Source organism: Barbatula barbatula (genome assembly GCF_947034865.1).
Source record: "Barbatula barbatula genome assembly, chromosome: 1".
Lineage (NCBI taxonomy): Eukaryota > Metazoa > Chordata > Actinopteri > Cypriniformes > Nemacheilidae > Barbatula > Barbatula barbatula.
The window spans coordinates 21064014-21086651 of NC_136766.1; the positions used below are offsets into that span (position 1 = coordinate 21064014).

Consider the following 22638-nt stretch of genomic DNA (forward strand, 5'->3'; position numbering starts at 1 on the left):
GGATACTAATAACGCTCTGCACTGTCATCATTGTAATGGACCGAGAAGTTGCCTCAGAGACTCGATAACAGCCAAAACATCAAATGAAGCAGAACACATCCTGATGTGGTTTAAAGGTATATTTAAACACACACAAAATAATAGGTGTGTTTAGACTTCACGGCTCGGCAAATTACGGCTTGTATGTGCGGACAGTTCAGTTTCTGTTATGTTCAGTGCACAAGCACATTCACCTTTCAAATGCATCTGTAATTTGTAATGTGTTTTCCAAAGGACAATGAACAAATTAAAATGCTCTGAAAAGTTAGGAAATATATTTTGGGACTTGCTTAGCCGTACGTTCAAGCTTTTTACTAAGACTTTAAATAAAGACTTTAAATAAAGTCTTTGTAAAACAAACCACTTTGCAAACACAGTTAAAGTGGACTGTGAGACATCATCCCCTTACCAACTACAAGAATTTCATTAAGTCACCCTTATGTCATTCCAAACTTGTATGACTTTCTTATGCAGAAGACATTTTGAAAAATGTTGGTAAACAAACAACATTGACCTCCATTGTATATACAAAAAAATCTTCTTTTGTGTTCCACTTAAAAAAAAAGAGTCAAAGGTTTTGAAACACAAGGAAGTCAATAAATGACAGAATCTTTTGTTAAACTTTCCCTTGAAAACACACGCACAGACCAAAAACTAAGAACCACGAAATCAAATTCACACTAAATAACTGTCACACAGCCAATATGTAAATACACTTAACATTTATGGAGGTAAAATACAAACACAAACAAATTCAAAATTTTGATACAGATCACTTAAGTAAAAAACAACCTCTGATAAATACTTTAATATGACCGGTATAAATGTCCCAGTTGAATCAGTATTGGTCCCATTGCTGATGTGTAGACAGCATCATATTGCTTAAACAACTGCTTAAATATTAACAGAACAAAGTGTTCCCTCGTGCAAGAGCAATGTTATGCATGAAAGGAAAGAACTCTAGTTGCATTTTTGTTAAAAGAACCCCACCGACTCGTTCACAGTTTCCCCACATCCTACTGTACATAACACAAGACGACTCCTCCACTGGAAAGACAGAAACAAGTTAATATGGCCACGGGAAAAGCTCTGGGACAATTACAAGCAGGTCTACTGCTGAACAGCAGCACTTCCTGGCCCATCAGTAACAACACAGCAGAAATGAAATGCTCCCCAGACACAGGAAACTAAATCCTCATGTTCTGAATGGGTTGTTTTGAATATTGATGTGAGAGTTAGTGTTCAGGATGGGGGTGTGTGGGAGTGCTGACGAAAGATTAAATATGAAATCAAAACGAAGGGGAAGAGTAAGGGGAATAATGAATGGGTGACAAGCGACAAAACTTGTAATGCAAGTGATGAAAAGGAAAAAGATAGGAAGCTTGGAAGTAGATATGCAGCAGAGACACAAGTATGAAGGCATGGATGATATTAGAGGTCATCCGAGGTCACAGATCTGATTGAAAATGGGGATGTAATGCCCAAAACATAACATTTTCTCTTTGATAGTCTGAACACAATGGGCGGGTATTAGGCTTGATCAGTGTGTGTACCATTATATTTTTATGATTCTACAAGGACACACAAGATTTCAAATGGGCTGTTTGGTTCCTATGCCACAGGTTTATAGGACCCTGAAAACGTATAAAGGTCTTTCTGATGATATTAAAAGGGATAGTTCACCCAGAATGGAAAATTCCTTGATCATTTACTCCCTCACGTCATTCTGTTGAACACAAAAGAAGATATTTTGAAGAATGTTGGTAACCCAAAAACATTACGGCCCTTGATTTCCATTGTATGGGCATAAAACCACTGAGACATTTCTCAAAATATCTTCTTTTGTGTTCAACAGAACTAAGAGTCATACACAGGTTTTGATCAACATTTGGGTGAAACAATTAGGAAAGATTTGGCATACATGAACATATTATGGGCGACTATCCCTTTAAGAAACAGCACAAGACACGTTTGTCTGAGTGATAACTGAAATACAAGGAGGAAAGCTCACTCACAAATTCACTCAACTAACAGTCTATGAACCTGTAAATATATGAATATCTATGTAATTCTATAATCTATGTGCTGTCTTGGACGGTAACCAACAACAGAGAAACAAGTAAAAGATTTTTAGACAAAACTTCAGACACAGTTTACAGCATCGGTTTGTCTCTGGCACACACTTTTTAAGTTGTTTATTGTTGACATCATTGTTGAGTTTATCTGTCTGCTAAGGGGAGTGGAGACAGACTGTGTAGTCTTTAAAATCGATGGTTCCAGCTGTGAAATGAAATAAAGGGGACGGTGAAATGCTCGGGTGCGATCTATGAGTCTTTCGTACATTCCTGTGGTCCGGACTGAATGTTTCATGGGATCTGGAGCTGTAGTGCTTCCTCATCATCATCAGGATCACTAGCTGGTCCATCTGCATCTTCAGGCCCAAAACGTGATGAAGTCGATGTCCTCATCTTGCCAAACAGACCAGGATTCTGCTGACGCCTTAGCCTAATAAACAGATCAAGAGGGATAAGGGAGAAATTGAAATAAAATCTGCGTAACAATTAAACAAATGGAATTGTCAAATGACATTTGTTTTAGCGGTATGTAGAGGTTGTGAGCTAAAATGTTCGGGTTTTATTCATTTATGAGTTATCATTTTAATTTAAAGGTCAAATTTAGCGGTGAGGTTTCAAAATGCAACCAACAGCTCACTCCACCGCTACATTTCCAAGCACTACAGAGGCTGACACAGAACTAAGATGTTGTCACGTTTGCACTTCTTTGCTGAAGGAGATAACATATTTACAAAACGTGCTCTGTAGGGCAGTCTGTCCGTTTAGGGTTACTGTAGAAACAACATGGAGAATTCCATGCAAGGGGACCCGCGGTGTATACAGATAGAAATAGCTCAATCTAAGGACACAAAAAAATAACGCTTCTTTATGGAAGGTCTTTATACACCTCTGAATACATAGTAATGTATATTTTATTACATTTCAGTCAAAAAATGACACATTGGACTTTTAATTACATTTAAATGTATAAACAGTATATACACATTATATATTTTTCATTTTCCTCCATTGATACTTAAACAATATGATGATCTGACTTACATACAAAATGACAGTAGGTCAGATAGAGGCAAGATTTCTATTTTTATATTTCTTGTACTTTTTATTGTTTCTATGAATACATTTTATGGTGGAATGTAAAAATACTTTGAAGGGCCACCTGTAAGTACTTGTTCACTAACACAATTGCTCCAATACATTGAATGCCTCCAAACACCCCCACAACATCCATTAGAATAAAAACAAGACGTTAGAGACAGTGAATCGAAGTAACTGTACAGCCTCCGCTCACGCTGGCATAGCAACCATTGGTGAAAATACAAATATTTCATAATAATAATAATTCAGCTTGCTAAGGCCAATCCTGCACCCAGAAAATAAACAAACGTTCCAAACCTAATGTTTAAACATAGTCTCTCTCTATCTGTGCAAATACAGAACAGCTTGGAATGACTAATCAGTAGGCATATGAATGGAATTAATCTTTGTTTTTATGAGGATTCATACGATTTATACGTCCAAATCACATGCAAATACAACCATCCAACTGGTCATCAGCAAAGACAATTCACTGAGATGATGACTTTGTTCAATTTTTATTTGCACATCTTTCTTTGAGAAACTGGACTTGTACTCTTCTGATGTTATTATTAGGACATATTGGCCTTTTGGCATATCCTGTCCATCGCGGAGTCTGGGGCACAAATAAGCAAGGGGATTGAAGATGTTAGAAAAGGAGGGAGACAAAATGCTCTGCTCTTGTCAGTGAACAGCTGATGACTCGCTATATTATTAATGCTTGCATAACTGAACAGTCTCTCGCCTCTCAGGGGCACATCCAGTAAGTGCGGAAAAGGGCCTCGACTCCTTCACAGGAGAGGACCCTAGAGTCAGGAAACACTAAACACTGCAATGAATTACACATTACACTGTTTTGACCACAGTGACTTGCTCAAAGAGGCTAAAAGCTTTTAGAGTCCAAAGCTCAACCGGGCTACAAATTTACAGGAGAGATCATAAATACAGAGACAGATGCAAACAGGTTTTCTTGAACCCACACAGTGACATTTTCTACGTGTATTTGTATATTGAACTTGATATGGATGTAACCTTTTCACAATGGATTTGTGACATTGTTCAATCTAAAAATGGGGCTAAAATTGACTGATGGAAATCGGCGAACCACCGTCACAGAGAAAAACACCATGAATGAATTTGCTGTTGGACCATTATGCCACTAGCAAACCATCGGTAATCCAATTTGCCCAATGGGAAAGCAGCCATGTAATAGTCTCACCCCATCACTGCCGCCTCTGAGACATGCACAATAAAAGAACGTGGCAGTCATACACAGCTGAATAAGCAGCAGAAACAAATGACACATACATGATGATACAACAGCACAAAAAACATTTTCATTACAAAACAAAGGATATATTTATTAATATACCGTGTCCTCCTCCACTCCTCCCCCATACGCACAACACACAATAATGCAGAATTATTCTGCCACACAAAGCTGGCGAGCTGCCTGTCAAGCAGTGGAGGAGTACGTCGCGTGCCTGCATTTTAATGCCTCAGATAAAAACTGGTGAGCTACATTAAAGCATTGCAGATCCATACCATCAGCTTTCTAGATCAGATCTGTCTCATGTACGAAGTCTCTGTGAAGTTCATCCCTCCACAGAGAATCGTATCTGTCACATTCCTCAGCGCTTTCAAGCTGTCATGCCTATAAAGTGCCTTACTGAGAATTAATGCTCAACACAAAAGCACATGACGCACACTTTCATCTTGTGTCTTTCTGTTTAACTCTCACGCTTGGTTTTAAAATGACTATATGGTCTTTGAAGGGATAGTTCACTCAAAAATGAAAATTCTGGAATCAATGAAAGGATGAGATCTGTTTGGTTACTGTCATTCTTCCAAACATCTTTCTTTGTGTTCAGCAGAACAAAGAAATGTATACAGGTTTGGAACAACCTGAGTGTGAGTGAATGATGACTTGATTTTCATTTTTGGGTGAACTATCACTTTAAGTTATGTGTTATGTCTGTAAATAATAAAAGTAATTTATATACTGTATGAACAAGTTATTTCCCCTTTCCCCCCTTTTTCACTGAACTAACAAAGCAGAGAATGGTGGTAACCAAACAAAACTGACCCCTATTGACTTTCATTGTGTGGACACAAAACCACAGAGACATTTCTCAAAATATCTGTGTTCTACAGAAGAAAACATTATATAGAGGTTTTGAATAACATGAGGTTGAATAAAAGATTGCTTTTTATTTTTGTGTGAACTATCCCTGAATGGTATACTGGTATCCAATGCAATGTTGCTTCTCATTAAAATGAATCTAACACTAGAAAAACACCAACAAAAAATGAATAACTGGGAAGAGTGTGCTAAATATAATATGCTAAATGAAAAGCACAATTATGCACATTTCAATAAAGTAATTTTTCATGCGAGTGTTAGAATGGTGTCATCAAATATACACATCATTTGAATGTGATTTTAAATGTACCAGTTATCAGTTATTCATTAAAAATACCTTCCGGAAACATCAATGTTAAGTTCATTTTTGAGCGATTAAAAGGACCTCACAAACAGAAAACCAGTACAACATATGGACAACAAGAGCTCAATGTGTGGCATGATGGATTTAGACCTAGCTGACTTCCTGCTGGGCTTTCTAGCATTGTCTGCCCCAAATATTGATTTACACACCAGGTTTATGATTATAGACTGAAGCACATACAGTCAATTCTCATTCACTCTCTGTAGAGGCTGAGAGAGATAAAGTATAAAGAATAGAGAGACAGAAAGACAAAGCAAACTGACAATAATGAAGATGACAGTGGAAAGAAAGTAAAGGTATAACATACAACGAGGAACAAGCCACTAAGGGTGCAAAAATAAGACGCAAGACAGTGAGTTCACAGCTTTACACTGAAGAAAGAAGCAAATAGGCACGGTGGGGGTGCCAAATGGTGCTGCCGGCGGGCTGAGCAGAGATGCTGGCTCGTGCTGTGAGACTAACCGACATACATAGCCTCAGTCAACCTCAATGCGAGCAATCTCAGCCAACCTCAATCACATATTCTGAGCCTCTTCTTTTCGATTCTGTGCAGTCACTGTAGATGCTGTTTATGCTATTTAGACTTGGCGGAAACATATCCAGCTGGGACGAGACGCTGCTCTGAACTCTGGTATCGGACACAGGTTGAAATGTAAGAGTGCACTGTGACATATCTGCACTGCTGTGTCAAAAATCAAAAAAATAATAACTGTTGTCAGTTATAGTAGGCGTCTCAGACATCCTTTGCATTTACCATTGTTTGGACAAACAGATAAGTGCGCCCGCAGTGTAAAAACCTATTGGTGAACAAAAAGAACAATGTTTTAATAGTTACATCTTTCCCACTTTCTCCGTGGAGCTATGTTAATCTTCATCTTTAAAACCTATTAAGACGATGAATTAAGTACCATCAGTTCTTAAACACTGTCATTTCCAGTCTTGTCCAGTCACCTTGACAACCCGTACTCCAAATCAGCCTCTGCTAAACCATCCTCTGTCTCCATGACAACTTGGACAAGCACTCATCTCCATCTGTCGCCCTATCCACCCATGGCACGCTCCTCCCCTCCTCTATTGCTGCGATAACGCTGAACTTTGGCCCACCACTCAGATGGGAGGTCTGATTGTACCTTCATCCTTTATTCATATCGTTCACTTTCATGTTGATGTATGGCTCTGGCTGACAACATGGCTACCAACCTTTTATCCCAAAGGAGTGCAGATGGCTTAAACTGTATAAGCAAATAGTACATGAGCAGAATTAATAGTTGTCAATGGGTAAGGCAAGTGAACAAACCCTTCTGGGTAGAACAAAATCTACAGAATATACTTAACATGTAACTTATTCCACACTGTTTGTGCTGCAGGCATGTATTAGAATCAACCTGTGGAAAGATGTGCTATTACTAGGCAACTGGGCTTTAGGGGTCATATCTAGTGACCAGGATATCATAAAGACATGGGGGTACGCTTTTGACATGGATGGTTGCTAAATCGTTCTTCACTGGTCCAAAACATCCTAGCAACAGCAAAGCATATTCACACAGATAGCGTTTTTCCATTCCACCGCACTACTTATCCATTGTTTTTTTTTCTATGCAAACAAGTGCAAAACAGTGTTTAACCATTGGCCGTCATGACACATGTTCCACTAGAGATACAGCATGCTTTAGCCAGTCATATAATAGCAATGTTTTCAGTGCATTCAGTTTTCAGCAGAAGTATGGTTTTGTGTAAACATTAAGAGGATTAGCAACAAGGGGATTCATTAAATGATACGCTATTTTTCTCAAAAACTGTTTATTCAGTGCAGTGAAGCTTCTCATTGACATCTATTTTTCTTTTCTGCATTGTGTTTTTTAGCCATAATTTCAGACCTGGCTTTTACAGGTTTGCTGTGTCTACTAGGTAATGTTTTACTACATCACACATCAATGTCAGTTCTAGAAACGTGGACTAACCAGAAGAGCCCAAAGGCAGGGCAAGCGTTGCAACTTCTGTGTTACAGTAGCAAGCTGGCATGGCAATTCCTGAAATTTCAATATAGCATCACATCTCAAAAGTGCGTCTCAATGTACGGTCTTCACCGTGTCTCATGCTTCAGATGCAAAAACACATTCTGTGTGAACGGCCCTTCAAAACATAACTTGAACATTTCATAGCAACGCCTGAGCAATTTTCTTCATACATTTTAACATACTAGTTTGAATAACAAACAATCATCCGATATTTTTACATCTGGACTGAATCCAACTCCATCAAATCTAATTTGTCCTACACCCATAAGTTGGGGAACAAAATCCTTAAAACTGCAAGCTGTAGATCAATGAGTCCCGATTTTATGACCACCTCATAATTTTATCATATGTAACCACACAGGTGTGAAGTGGAGGAATTTTACAGTGCAAATGTCTTAATCATTACAAGCTTTCCATCAAAGTCTCCATAAGCACCAGCATACCGACACGCCTGTCACTGTTCTCTCCAGCTGCCTGAGCCCACAACACTGCTTCAAGTCTCCCTGTTACTACGGTAACCCGTAGCCTGGCAGCTCAGGATTGGCTGTGGGTGGGTGCGAGCTTGAATGCAAGCAGAATAATGAGACTGACAGAGAGAGATACATTGAAAGGGAGAAGAAGCTGAGTGAATCGTTGACAGTTTACACTATATACCTGCCATCTTATTCATGATGTTGTGTAACAGGGAAGCTTATCCATAATACATTACTGACCAAAAGAGAGGCGAATTTAACATATTACTCAAACAAAATGCACTGTTTACCTTGTTCAGGAGACTGGTAAACGCACATATGTTTTTGCTTACCTGGATTGTAGGTGCTCCAGCTGAACTTGAAGGTTCTCGGATTGTTCAACCTGCTCATCCAGGGATCTCTGTAGCTTTCTGGTTTGGTTATGAGCTTCATCCAACTGAAATGTATAGATATAATATCAGATTAAAATAAAAGATAAAACCACAAAACATATCTCAAGCGATATTGCGCATAGTTGTCTCACCTCATCTTCAGCCTGACCCAGCTCTTTCTTCAGTTCCTCCACCCTCAGTCTGAGCTTCTTAACTTCCGCCTCATGCTGCTCCACGCGGCGGTTTGCATGCGCCAGCTCGGCCGTCTTATCCTGGTACTGTTTCTTAACCTTGGAGTGGACGTGTCGCAAATCTGCCAGTTCCTGCAAAACAGCAGGTGTATTGCCATTGAGGTTCAGAGACTGCTGAGAATATGCAGAGACATTATCGAATCACCAGCCTACATGCAGTACCACTATGAATGTCATTTTAGTTTCACTGTTCATGTTATGAAGTGCTACAATTCGAAGCTCATCGTGTATTGGATCCATTTGAGGTAAAGACTGTCTTATATCTTATATTAGATTATAAAAAAGACTTAAGCACATGTCATCTTACAAGTAATGCAAAAGAAACTGAGTAGCTTTGCAGACATTAATACAGTAGGACACTGTGATTCATTTCTCACCACTACACATCACAGACCACCATCAAATGAAACATGACAACTAACAATCAACAAAAAGCATTATGTTTGCCAAATGAAGGTGCATTAATAGTGTTTATTATTATTCCGCTGCCATGGGAGTCTAATGCAGTCAACACAACAATAAAGTAAAATCTCTGGCATAGTAACTGCAATGTTGCAATGTTTGTATAGTAAAAGACTGGTACACCATGGATCAGGTGGTAAGACCTCAGACATTGGTCTATTGTAACTTTACCACCTCACTATTTTTCCCCATTTGGGGATCAATTAGATTGCTGGAAATAAAACACCAAAACAACAAACCACTAAACCCCCCAGGAGCTGTTCCCCGATCAGAATGCGGAAACCAAAGCCTCTGTTGGTTTGTCTCATTTGATTTAAACATTACTGACATTTCAGATGAAACCAGAATATGGATTTTCTAACATGTTTATTAAGACAGAAACAAACACTCTCTTTACATTTCAGCATTAATGGCTTCAACTACACCATTAAGCCGCTCAGAGCCATTCTAAACGATTTGTCACACATCTTTTGCACTACACCACTCCTGATAAAGCGGCCGTGTTTTTACACTCTTTTCTGGGGGTGGAGCCACCTAAATTTTACGTGCTTCCGACGCCCATGTTCCTGCAATAAATAACGCAATAAAATATTACTTTGAATTGACCTGACCAGACAGCCAAGGTATGGCAGCCGCTAGCCCCTGCCGTACCCAAATGCCCTACGGGGAGAAGTCACTCAGAATGATCTACATATAGTACAGTGTTTTGACCTTCTTATGTTTCAGTACACACACAAAGCTCATATAAACCCCTCCGTGGTCTTAACAGTGAAGAACAAAAAGAGCGAGAGTCTGGGGAGATCCACGCGGATGGAGACCTATGGAAGCACCAAAATCTATTAATAATTTCAGAGGATAATCAAGTAGCTAAGCAAATCTCATTCATAATGAACCTCCCCCATCACAAGAGCAGTCAAACGTTTTTTTAAGAGTGGGAACGTGTGTGCACATATGAAAACATGTACTGTATGTTCAACATGACTACCTCTGTATTTCCTATCATGTAAAAATTGGCATGAAAGATCTCATCTCAAAGTGTAAAACTGTGGAAAGGTTTGTTAGTGGATCAGTGAGATGCGTTTGGTCAACTTCTATTCATGTATGTGCAAATTCATTCTTTATTTGGAGGCGAGACATATTAGGAAAATGCAAACAGGTTAGATGACAACGTGACTTCAACAACATAAACCATAAACCAACCTACATTGAAAAGGTTATTCTGCTGACCAGAATTTGTTTTGTGCTTAAAAACTAACATCAATTTTCCTATATACAGTAGTACATGTTGTGTTGTATATAATCACACACTTCATAAAGTCACTGATTTGAAAATTTAACATTTAATGGTTGATTTTTGATAAATTTGGTACTGTGTTACATTAGGTATACTAATCTGTTTGTGAGCAATACTAGTTGAAAAAAAAGTAAAAGACCAACATAAGGGACGCTACACAGAACACACATGCACTCGGTCGCACGCACACGTTTATACTCTAAGCCACCTGGCTGAATGAGATTCCCATGCTGCTGTGCTGTGTATTGATTTCTGAGTCACTGAAAAGGAGGACAAGATCTTCTTGTGTTTTTACTGAGAGCCATAGCATGGTTAACCCCAGAGCAAATCACACAGCTCTGTATATGGAGCACATTCTTCTATACAATCTGCCAAGTGCTGTGTATGCACAGGTCTCTGTGTGTGGGGAGGTTATGAATAGTGATGAAAAGGTTTTGCTGAATCAGATTTATTACAGTTAAAGTGGTTACATTATGTTAAATCCAATTTCCTTTTAAATTAGTTCACTGTACTATGTGAACATATTGTAAGATTCAGAGGGATTCAAAACAACCTTCCCAGACCAGAAACATCAGGATAAATCCCCCCAAAAATGTTTAATGTTTTCGGTCTAAATATCCAAACAATGCATCTTTTTAGTAGTACAATAAGGACATAAAAGTTTGCAATAAGACATAAACAGTTGCAAGGCATTGTCCTGAACAGTCACATGGAGCTCGAAAAAATGTTAGAAATATGCAGCTGATTATGTGAGTCAGACCTTTATGGTTTGTGCATGGATTGTTTAGTTAAGCTGTCACAATGTATTACAGGCTTGCCAAGCGGCTGTTATTGAAGGAGGGGCAGCTCAAACTATATATTGCCTGAAAGCAAACCGGCAACCCCTGAGTAAGCACTGTTACTTTACAGAAAGCTCATGTCATTGGTGAAGAAGTACAGGAGAAAAGTAGCAAAGAATGAGCTTTGTTTTTACAAGGGCAAGTAAGTGAAAATCGTCATATGAACGGATGTGTGAAAGTGAAAGTCAACTATTTATTCGAAATCAAACCGCTGTGTTTTTAAGATCATGTAAGCAGATGGGGACATGTTAAGAGCCAGAAATGATAAAAAGGACCATGAAATCAAACAGGATAATTCTACGTGTTCTACAGTGTGGCAGTGATTATTATAAAGGATTTATCCGTGCACACCATTATTTTTTTTTCAATTCAATTGCACTTGTAATCTTTAATCAAAAACATTAAACTCCCCCCCTAACAACAACTATTCACCACATGACGTCAGCAACAGAAAAGAGGTAGGACTATACTGACCGCCCAGTGGCCAGGCATTTTCAGCCTTCGCCTCCAGGACCAACTTACAACAAACCAATCAATGGAAAGGGCCGCCCTACATTTTTTCTAATTTCAGAAGCTGTTTCGCTCAGATATACATCACGTTATGGAAAATAAGTAAATCGCAACTTCCGTGTCATGGTGACTTTAAAGTTATTGTTCACCCAAAGATGTATTCACACTCTTGTCATTTCAAACCTTTATGACTTGATTCCCGGAACACAAAAGAAAATATTTTGAAGAAAGTTGGTAACCGAACAGCACTAGTCCCTTTTCACTTCTTAAAAATTATTTTTAATATCTTTTTTGTGTTTTACAAAAGAAAGAAAGACATACTGGTGTGAAATGACAAGAGGGTGAGTACATTTTGGGGTCTTAAAGGGGATTTAAAAAATTTATTAATTCATTTTGGGTGAACCAACAATTTAAGAAAAAAAATACAGTCGATGTTTCTCACCCATCTAACAACACATACCATAGAATAATAGACATACTGTACAGACAGGTAAAAAATACGGTAGTGAAAGATTTTATCTAAAAGTAGGCAACATCAAAGGCAAATTTCATATCAGCAGAAGGGAGAGAGAGTCTGAGGAGAGTGTAAGTGAATCAAAAGGAAACATTTTAAGCCAAGAGGTGGAAACATTACAAATGATGTCACATCAAAAAAGGGGAGCCTGTGATTTTACAGCCTTCTCCACTTTAAGGTTTAATTTTTCATCTGGGGTAATTTGGGCCTAGCCATCTCTGCTGAGTGTTTTGATAGTGAAAGAGAGGATCTGAGTGGAAGGATGGAGAGGGCTGGATGAATAAAACATGCCATAGCTTGATGAATGATCCATGATGGCAGAGAAATCTACAGTAGCAGAAGAAATGGAAGGTGAGAAATGGAAACTTGGGAAAGACACCTCATCTCAAACACACACACACAAAGATACAAACATACCGATTCAAACACACAGTTTTCAGTGATACACGAAGGTTGAAAATACAAAATAAACCCTGTAATATATCAATACATGTAGTCAGATGCATACATCCACACAGTGAGTCAATGAATAAAAGTGAGTAGAAGCAGGGTGAGGCTGTACTGCCGCATGTGGGAAGGCTGTTAAATGTTTCCCCCTCGCTGGCTTTCAGATTCTGAAATCTGCTTAAACATCTGGGCCAGTGAGCTCAGAAGAAGCACCTCGCAACGCTAGACACAATCACCTCTCTCTGTCTCTCAGAAACACACAAAACGCACAGAATATTCAATTTCCGTTTCATTTTGTCTTTCATGCCGCAGAGATGACGGCAGCTCTAGTACAGGTTCAGTGGGTGCTGCATATGAACAGACTACTAAGGATTGTACATCACAATATTAAAAATATATATATTACACAAATATAAGTATAACGCGTATGTACAACATAGCGTACATTATATATACACATTTCATCTTTGCAGCTTTTTACTTTTACAATATCCAACGGTAACTACTAACCTAGGCTTTTCCATGCAGCCACGTTTGAAAAATGTAAGCTCGGTGTGGAGTTATACGCTGAATGTTGATGTACATACTGTGTCTTTTCACCTAAAACCCCAAACCCGCATATTGTAGCTAAGTTAGGTCCCTGGGTATTATCTGATAAATAACAGAGGTCACCTGTTGCCATGGCATCCTCGGACTGTACACTTAACCTCAACTTGCACCATTGGTAATATTTCTAAAAAACAAAAAGATTAGCTTGCTATCCTCAGGAGAGTTATACCATTTTTTCACATGACTTTCTAAGTTCAGGTGCAGCTAACATTCATCCCAACCCCTGACCTTTCTCATTTTATTACAGCTTAGGGTCAGATAAAGTCTATTGCACATAGCCTCAAATCTGATGGACAAGAGGTGTTCAAAGGACAAGAAAAGCACTGCAATGTTTTACAGTTTTCTCCATTGACATACTTTCTATTGTCCAGAACTGAGGTATACAGTAAATGCAATATTACCCTCTTAATCATGCTGGGATTGGCTGTGATCATATACAGTATATCCATAAAAGCACGACTGTGAGTGTGATATGAATTTAAAAGGATCCTTGGGTATAGAGTGATGTATTGCTTAATATATGAACAATGGCATTGACTTTTGACAACAAAATTGTGTAACTTTCACAGTATTCATAAACTTTGAAAAAATACTTTTTACTTGGAGGCTGCCATTTTTTTGTGTCAAAATCCGTGATGACAATTGGTTGCAACCTAAACCTGTTCTCTTTCGCAACAACGAAGCACACACGTTTTCCATATATAACAATAAAATATGACACATAAAACACAAGATCAGATATATAAATACACAGGGACAGTAGGTGGCGGTATGTCCTCTTGACACAAGCCAGCCTGCCTGCCAAAAAAGAAGAACGTGTTCAGTATCAGTAAGCGTCTGATCAAGGTAAGCATGCATTAAATCATAGCTTTAAACTACAACCTTTAAGACATTTAAGACATCAGCTTCACCCATACTCATATAGTTTATACATTATGAGTATATACTGATTAACATTGTGTATATAATACATTTGAAATTATTTTGGTTTTTAATATGCATGTTTTTATTGTTTCTGACAAACAATATTAAAATGTATGAAAATACACCAAATAGTGTATTTTAACAGAACCTTATATTTACTGAAGAACCATTTAACATAATCGAAAAAGATCATGGCGGCCTCCTTAAGTTAAAATGAGTATTACGTTTAGTTTTTTTTTGTAAGAATTGAAAATATTGTATGTGTTTCTAATGACAAATGCTAGTAGTGTAAGGCTATAACAACGCATTAAGCCTTACATCTCTCTATACACTGGGTTCCCTTTAATAAAACAGCTAAAAGAGAGCTGTCTGAGGCTTCAGTCGATGTAGGAGCTGTCTGGGCCGTAATGGCTCCTCCGCCAGCGTGCGCCTTCCTACTACTATTCTTCTTGTCACACTGAGAGGATGATTCACTCACTCCACCCTCATAGTGAACAAAAACCAGGAGCGACTTCTATGATAAAACACTGTCTGGGATTCTTAGAGGCTCTGACCTCAGAACAGGGAAAGCACTGGTCAGGCAAATGGATGTATCCTCTATAGAATTAGCAAGGAGTAAATGAATGGTGCTTTCACAGTGGTCTACACAGCCTGAATGTAAAGGGTTCGCATTAAAGAGACTATAGGCAGATGGTGGATTAAACATACAGCCTCACAGGCAGGATCTAAAATAAACACTTTTGTTGAGTGCCAAATGAGAGTAAAAGCCCACTTTGGCAAGGTGTGGGGCAGTTGGCTGGTAACTTTGTTAGAAACTGCAAAATAACACATTTATAAGTGCATGAGAAATCAGATGAAAGACGTACGAGCCTTCTACTAAGCTGAAACGCTGAAATAGCGACAGGCTTTTCTCGAGCACTGCTAGTGACACAAAGACCTGCACTGTTTGCCAAAAACGCAGGGAATGTCAAAACCCAAAGTATTTTCTTGCCATAAAGACAGAAATATGCACACAGTGCAACTAAACATTCATGTCAATAAAGCTTGTCTGAATTACAGCAAAAATAACCTTATAGGGAATAGTTATTAGTATTACAGGACAACGAGAAGTTTAAATATTGAATTTGGGACGTCATTATGCCACAAATAGGTTCATTGAAATTACACAAGATCCTCACACAGAAACCCTGACCTCAGCTGACCTCGCGCTGAGAGCCGTGCTGGTCCTCTGTAATTGCCAGGTTTGGTACGCTGGTGTAGGGATTCCAGCCGCAGTAAATTACACCATGCCAGAAACGCCTCCTTCTGCCTTGACCTTTGACCCCAACGTCAGATTTAAACCGAGACCATTTGAACTGCTCTTCTGCCCTTCTCTCCTTCCTCGTTCAATTACGATGTTCCAATTACTTTCTATTGCTTCCACCCTCCCTACCTCTCTCTCTCTCTCTCTCTCTCTCTCTCTCTCTCTCTCTCTCCTGTCACCTCAGCTATTCAACCTCTCTGTCTCACCTTCATTACCGCCATGCAATTTCACACTGTGGATCCATTGTCCTGTGTGATTGTATTGTCCATCCGTACATTTCTCCACCTTTCACAATCTCTTCATTGTAAGTGAGATGAACACTGCACTTTCATTCGGCGCATTATCCCCACATCTTCATCCTGATCACTCCCGTTCTCTTTTGCAGAGAGCATTTATGTTTAACCTTCACTTCACCTCGTACACTTTTCTATCCTATTGGTCCTGAGAGGAGTTTTTGCTGATCCAAAGTTCACTCAATAAAAAACAATGGATGCAGACACTGGAATCACAGCTCAGCTTTTACACACTTATATCTAAGCTTATACAGTGTTGGGCAAAAGTCTAAGGTCAGTCTCTGCTTTGTTGTTTTAGCATGAACATCTAAATTTAATTTTCAGTCTCCTTGTTGAGATACAAACAGTAAATGCACAAAATCAGTGTTGTACTCCAGTATTTTTACAAGTACAGTTTACACCAGTATTGTTGTTTTCTTAGCCTTTAATACTGAAGTACTTTTTTTACAAAGTATTTTTTACAAAAGTCAGTATTAAGTGTGACCTACCTTGGCAACAAGCATACCTTAAACATCTATGAGGAGATTGCACTGAAATCATTAGATTAGAACTAGAAATGCTCCATTCCATTTCGGAGCTTAAGGTGCCTGCTATTGGTCAAGTGTAAGGGGGTGTCACTTAATACTTGCCACATTAACCTATATCATTTTTTCTGCATTTTTTCCCTGTTTTGAATAATGCATAGAATTTTAAACAATTTGTATTTTAATGAAGAAACTGAGAAATTATTTTTATATAGAGAAATTATTATATATGTTGTTGCTTAAACACACATGATGAAATCTAATGGTGGCCTATGACTTCTGAACAGTACTGTATATCTTACTTAAAATGTTAAGTGTTAACTAAAAATGTTTAAAATATGAATTATTTTTTTCAAATAAAGGAAAAAAGATTTCCCTCAGATCTTACTTACTTATGTGGCATCAATAAAAATATACGGGTAAAAACCTCAGATCATTAAGTTTGTACATGCCATGCATACGTATATATCTTTTGTCGTATTAGTCCTTTGTACCTTCGGGTTAGATAGTGGGCTATAGATCAGCATTAATGGCATGTTGTCAGCGCCGTCTAACTGGGACATTAGCTTCAGTGGCTCATAAATAAGCCATAGCGGTAGGTGCTAATGGGTTCATTTAAACTCAGTCCTGAGCTAATAGGGCTCCACAGACCGTCTTGGGATCAAGAGACAGCTGAGTGATGTGTGGGGCGACTGTCATAGTCCCAACACATGCGGCAAGCAGAGAGAAACTCAATGCACACAGCATGAGCATTAAGTGACAAAGGTTATTAATATAAACCGCCATTCACACCAGGCAAGGGGCAGGGGTGGGTGAAGATTTCAATTACGCCACCATCTAATCTGCCCCAATGACTGCGGTTAAAAGGTAAAGTGTGTCATTATTTCTGTATGTTAAAATAATTCTCCTATCTGACTTTAAAGAATTAGTTTACCCCACAAATACATTTCTGTCATCAATTACTTTGACGTCCATAACCAGTATGACTTTGTATCTTTTGCAGAACACAAAAGAGGAATGAAGGCAATGAATATCCGGTCGGGTGGATTCAATACAATGGCAGTACATCATGACTCTTAATAAAGAGCACAAGTACGTCAGCAAAAAAGTGACAGCGGCTCGCCAATAATTTCCCAAGTGCTCAACAATTCAATATTTGAGCAATTTAACATAAAATGTTATCATGACACGAGGGTAAGTAAATAATACAAATTCATTTTTTGAGTGAACTTTAATACTCAGAGACAACTAGAAGTTGAGAAAATTTTAGTTTGACTTGACAATTCATGTTTCTAAATACATGTGGTGACTTCGAAAGAATGTTCTTGGCTCAACAAATAGCAAGATTTTAGGGGGCGGGACTACCTGTTGGTGTGATCAATGTGGACCTACAGCAGGTAGAAGGTGCAGTAAGATTGTTTAAGAAACCGATTTATATAGAAACATATAAAGAAATCATACTCATAAACTCTTGTATAAAAGCAGAATAACTCAAAACAATTCAGGTAGGGAAGAGAGCTGGCGAAGAGTGATAGATTAAAAGGAAAAAGAAAATGTGTGTGTGTGCCACCTCAATCAGTAAAGGCCGACCCCGTGAGAAAACAAACAGCAAACTCAAATGGAAAACCTCTGGAGAAGCAGCCCAGAATCTGAAAGGCAAGACAATTCATTTCACACTGGCTTACTCCAGATGTAGCACTCCAGAGAAGCTCATTTAGACACACACACTCTGATTCAAACGCTGCTTGTGAAGCCAAAAAAAGGCAAAACAGAACACATGGGCTCCCACATTGGCTGTCGATACTGTTTACCGCATTTCCATCAGAATGTGGGAGCAGCCGCAGTCAGAAGGAGCAGATGATCAGCCAATATAGCCTCATTAATCACTGGGATTGGTGAATGAACTCGGTCTCTATGCCAACAGAGCAGGAGGGATAAACACCTGTGAGGAGGGTGCAGGCAGTTGACCAGATGTTGAGGAAGTTTTAGCGGGATGGGATGTTGAGCCGAACGTGAAGAACACATCTGTATATGAAGAGGCGGGTGACAAAGAGTCAAAGTGCGCAGCAGCAGTCAGAAGTTTGGACTGGCCTAACTTCACGGCAAACCAAAATAATACATTGTAACAACATAGTCGCAGAATTTGTTTAATTGTTTTTAAATAAACAATTAATTCTATAAGTAGAATTTTCCACTCCAACAAATCACACTTAAAATTTTAGTTTATGAAACGTCGGAGCTGTCGTGCTGCATGCGGGGGGAACAACTTCAGGATGCGGCAGTCGGAGATCCTGAAGAGGGACTTTAGGAGTCTGATCGAGACAGTTTGCAACGCATCGCCTACGGCAAGGATCATCGTATCAGGGCCGCTTCCTACCTACCGACGAGGGAATGAAAAGTTCAGTGGACTATTTTCGATATAATCAATGGTTGATGTCATGGTGTATTGAACAGAAGCTGCTCTTTGTTAATAATTTTGATCTGTTTCGGAAACGACCAAGGCTCTTCCGCCCCGACGGCCTCCACCCCAGCAGCATCGCTCTTCTGTCTGACAACATCTGAAAGACGCTACGCATGTCTCCCACCAGTAAGTCAAAAGTTTAACCATACTCTGTGTTCCTCCCATAAATGACCAAAGCCAATTGATAAAGTTTGGACTACTTAATATTAGATCACTAAATTCTAAGGCAGTTATTGTAAATTAAATAATCACAGACAACAGTTTTGATATAGTTTGTCTTACTGAAACCTGGCATAAACCAAATTATTATTTCGGTCTAAATGATTGTACCCCACCAAGCTACTATTATATGCATGCACGGTTGGCCGAGGTGGTGGTGTCGCAACAATCTTAAGAGACTTTCTTACTGTAACTCAGAGATCAGAGCATCAATTTAATCAATTGAAGTGCTTGCGTTGAACATAATTGTTCCAAACAAAAGTAAAAAAACATTGCTTTCTTTTACATTGGCAACGGTGTATAGACCTCCTGGTCCCTACACTGATTTTCTGAAACAGTTCGCGGACTTCTTATCAGACCTTTTGGTTAATGTGGATAAAGTACTAATTGTCGGATAATTTAATATCCACGTAGATAGTGCTAACGATGCATTAGCAGTGGCGTTTACAGTGCTACTACACTCTTTTGGAGTAACACAACACACCAATAGACTCACTCATCGATTTAATTATACACTAGACTTGATTATATCTCATAGCGACGATGTCACGATCACTATTTTATAACATGTACACTGCGCACTGCAGAAATCAGCCTTTTAATTTGTCAGGGTAGAACAATTACATTGACAACTAAAGATAGTTTCGCAAAGAGCTTGCCAGATCTGACTCTTTTAATAACCATACAAGTAAATACAGAATCGCTCGATGACATGACCAGCAAATTGGGCACTTTTTTTCAAATTCATTAGAAGCTGTCGCACCTATGAAGTCAAAGAAGATAAATGAGAAAAACAAATCACCATGGTACAATTGCACCACTCGTGGCCTTAAAAGAGGAGCACGTAAACTGGAGTGCAAATGGAAACAAACCCAATAAGACGTCTTTAAAATTGCGTGGAAAGAGAGTTCAAACTGTTATAAAAAAGTACTAAAAGTAGCAAAGGCTGAGCACCTCCATAACCTCATGGAAACCAACAAAAACAATGCAAGGTTTTTATTTATTACAGTTGCTAAATTAACAAAATAAACATATATCACCTGACCTGGTTATTCCGCCGCACCTTTGTAACAATGAATTCATGAAATTTTAAAACAAAGATTTGATTAAACTTAGTGCAACATCTAAACCTACAACATGCTTATTAGACCCCATACCAAATAAATTATTAAAAGAGTTACTACCCGTTGCAAAATGAGCCCATTTATAACATCATCAAATCTGGACGTCATTAAGCCTCTTATCAAGAAACTAAATTTAGACGCCAATGAAATAGGAAACTATAAACCCATTTCAAATCTCCCTTACCTGTCTAAAATACTAAAAAAGTAGTGTCCACTCAGCTAGCTGTGCTCTTTCTTACAAAATAATATATACACAAGCTGTATCATAGTACTGAAACTGCGCTCGTTAAAATTACAAAATTATATAATCAGATAAAGGTAACATCTCACTCCTAGTCCTGCTACAGTTAGTGCTACATTCGATACTGTAGACCATACTGTATACCGGTATTCAGGGACAGGCACTACAATGGTTCAGATCGAATTTATCAGACAGACATTAATTTGTCCATTTAAATGGGATATCGTCAAATCTGACGCATGTAAATTATGGATTACCTCAGGGATCGGTACTAGGACCCGTGCTGTTCTACATATACATGCTGCCCCTTGGAAACATTATTAGAAAACATGGAATTATCTTTCACTGCTATGCAGATGATACTCAGCTATAAATCTCATCAAGACCAAATGATTCCTTCCAGCTATCCAAATTGGCATTGTGCATCAAAGATATAAAACATCGGATGACTTGTAATTTCCTTCTAGGCGTTATATTAGACAGCAACCTTTCATTTCAAAATCACATCTCAAATGTCACAAAAACAGCCTTCTTCCACCTGTTGGCAAATGTTGGCAAATTACGAAATATTCTATGTGTTGCTGACGCAGAGAAGCTTATTCATGCATTTGTGATCTCAAGACTTGACTACTGTAATGCGCTACTTAGTGGTTGTCCTGCATCATCAATAAACAAACTACAGTTAGTTCAGAATGCAGCTGCCAGAGTTCATACCAGGTCCAGAAAATACGATCACATAACCCCATTGTTATCAACCCTTCACTGGCTACCCATTAAGTATCGTATTGACTTTAAAGTCCTTTAATTACTTATAAAGCCTTAAAGGGTTTAGCCCCTACCTACATAACAGAGCTTCTATCACACGACAACCCATCACGCTCTCGAAGATCTCAAAACTCTGAACTTTTGATAACACATAGAATAACTAAATCCACCAAAGGGGGGGGGGGGGGGGTCGAGCTTTCTCATACGTAGCACCTGTACTCTGGAATAGCCTTCCCGACGCTATGAGGGTCAGACACACTCTCCCAATTTAAATCTAGATTAAAGATGCATCTTTTCGGCCAAGAATTCACTTAAGGCTAAATGTGCTAAATAAACCACCGGGAGACTGCTGACATTAGATATTATTTACTAGAATAATCGTGCTTGTTCTATAAACACCACACCACGCCCCATGCTGTGTGTTACCTTTTTTGTGTTTTAAATTTTTTCAGATTTTCTCCTGTAAAGCTGCTTTGGAACAATTCACATTGTGAAAAGTGCTATATAAATAAAATTGAATCGAATTATATCTTGGTAAAGGCACGTATTGTATAATTACGGCTATTGACTAATCGCTTTATTGTTTCCTTAAATTCTCTGTAAATTGCTTCGGATGAAAGCGTCTGCTAAATGCGTAAATGTAAATGAGTACAAAGATTAGAGAGAGACTTTGTAAGCAGCATTGTGACTCTTAAGGAAAACTTGCTAATGCTAATGCTGGATTATTTATACTATCACAGAGAGTTGACACAAAATCTATAATCATGGTTTTTAATATTAAGGTTATCTTAAAAAAACTGGTATATTGTGACACCCCCAATTTAAATAAACTAAAATACAGGATAGTCTTTTTGCAAATAATTACATAACTAAAAACAATGTGTGTCAATTCGTACTTGTATTGTACATGGAAATGTGCCGGTGTTTCCAAACGTTTTTCACTGGTGACGTATGAATGATTTGTGAAGGGAGAAATTGATGATGACAGGAATAAAAGTAAGAGGAGCAAAAGCTGGAAAGATAGAAAAGTCTAGCATTAAACTGACCTTCAGATAGACGGACTTAACTTTTCTTTGATCCGGGAGAAAGAGACAGACTTTGACTCCAGTTCAAAGCTTGTGTGCTCTAGACTCAACAAACCCTTTAGGAATAATAAAAAAGTAGAGTCTGTTTCGCTTAAGCCTCTCCATCTGGGTGGGGCCCTGCTCGCTTTTTCCATTTCTTGGAACATCGGTGTCATCATTGTATTAGCTCCACGCAAACGCTCACTCGAATACGCTTGCTTTGAAGTTTCTGTG

At 38.6% G+C, this 22638-nt stretch overlaps 1 protein-coding gene across 1 annotated transcript in view; it reads right to left on the bottom strand.

Annotated features, from left to right (window-relative positions):
• Positions 1-744: 744 nt before the first annotated feature.
• The window catches only part of ccdc102a (coiled-coil domain containing 102A), a 61444-nt gene continuing 39550 nt past the window's right edge, over positions 745-22638 (bottom strand). Inside the window, exons 7-9 of the mRNA XM_079465723.1 lie at positions 8713-8883; positions 8522-8625; positions 745-2544 (exon numbers count right to left, since the gene is read on the bottom strand). Of these exons, the coding sequence (XP_079321849.1) occupies positions 2406-2544; positions 8522-8625; positions 8713-8883 (414 nt within the window). The 3' untranslated portion in view covers positions 745-2405. The remainder of the gene's footprint in view (positions 2545-8521; positions 8626-8712; positions 8884-22638) is intronic.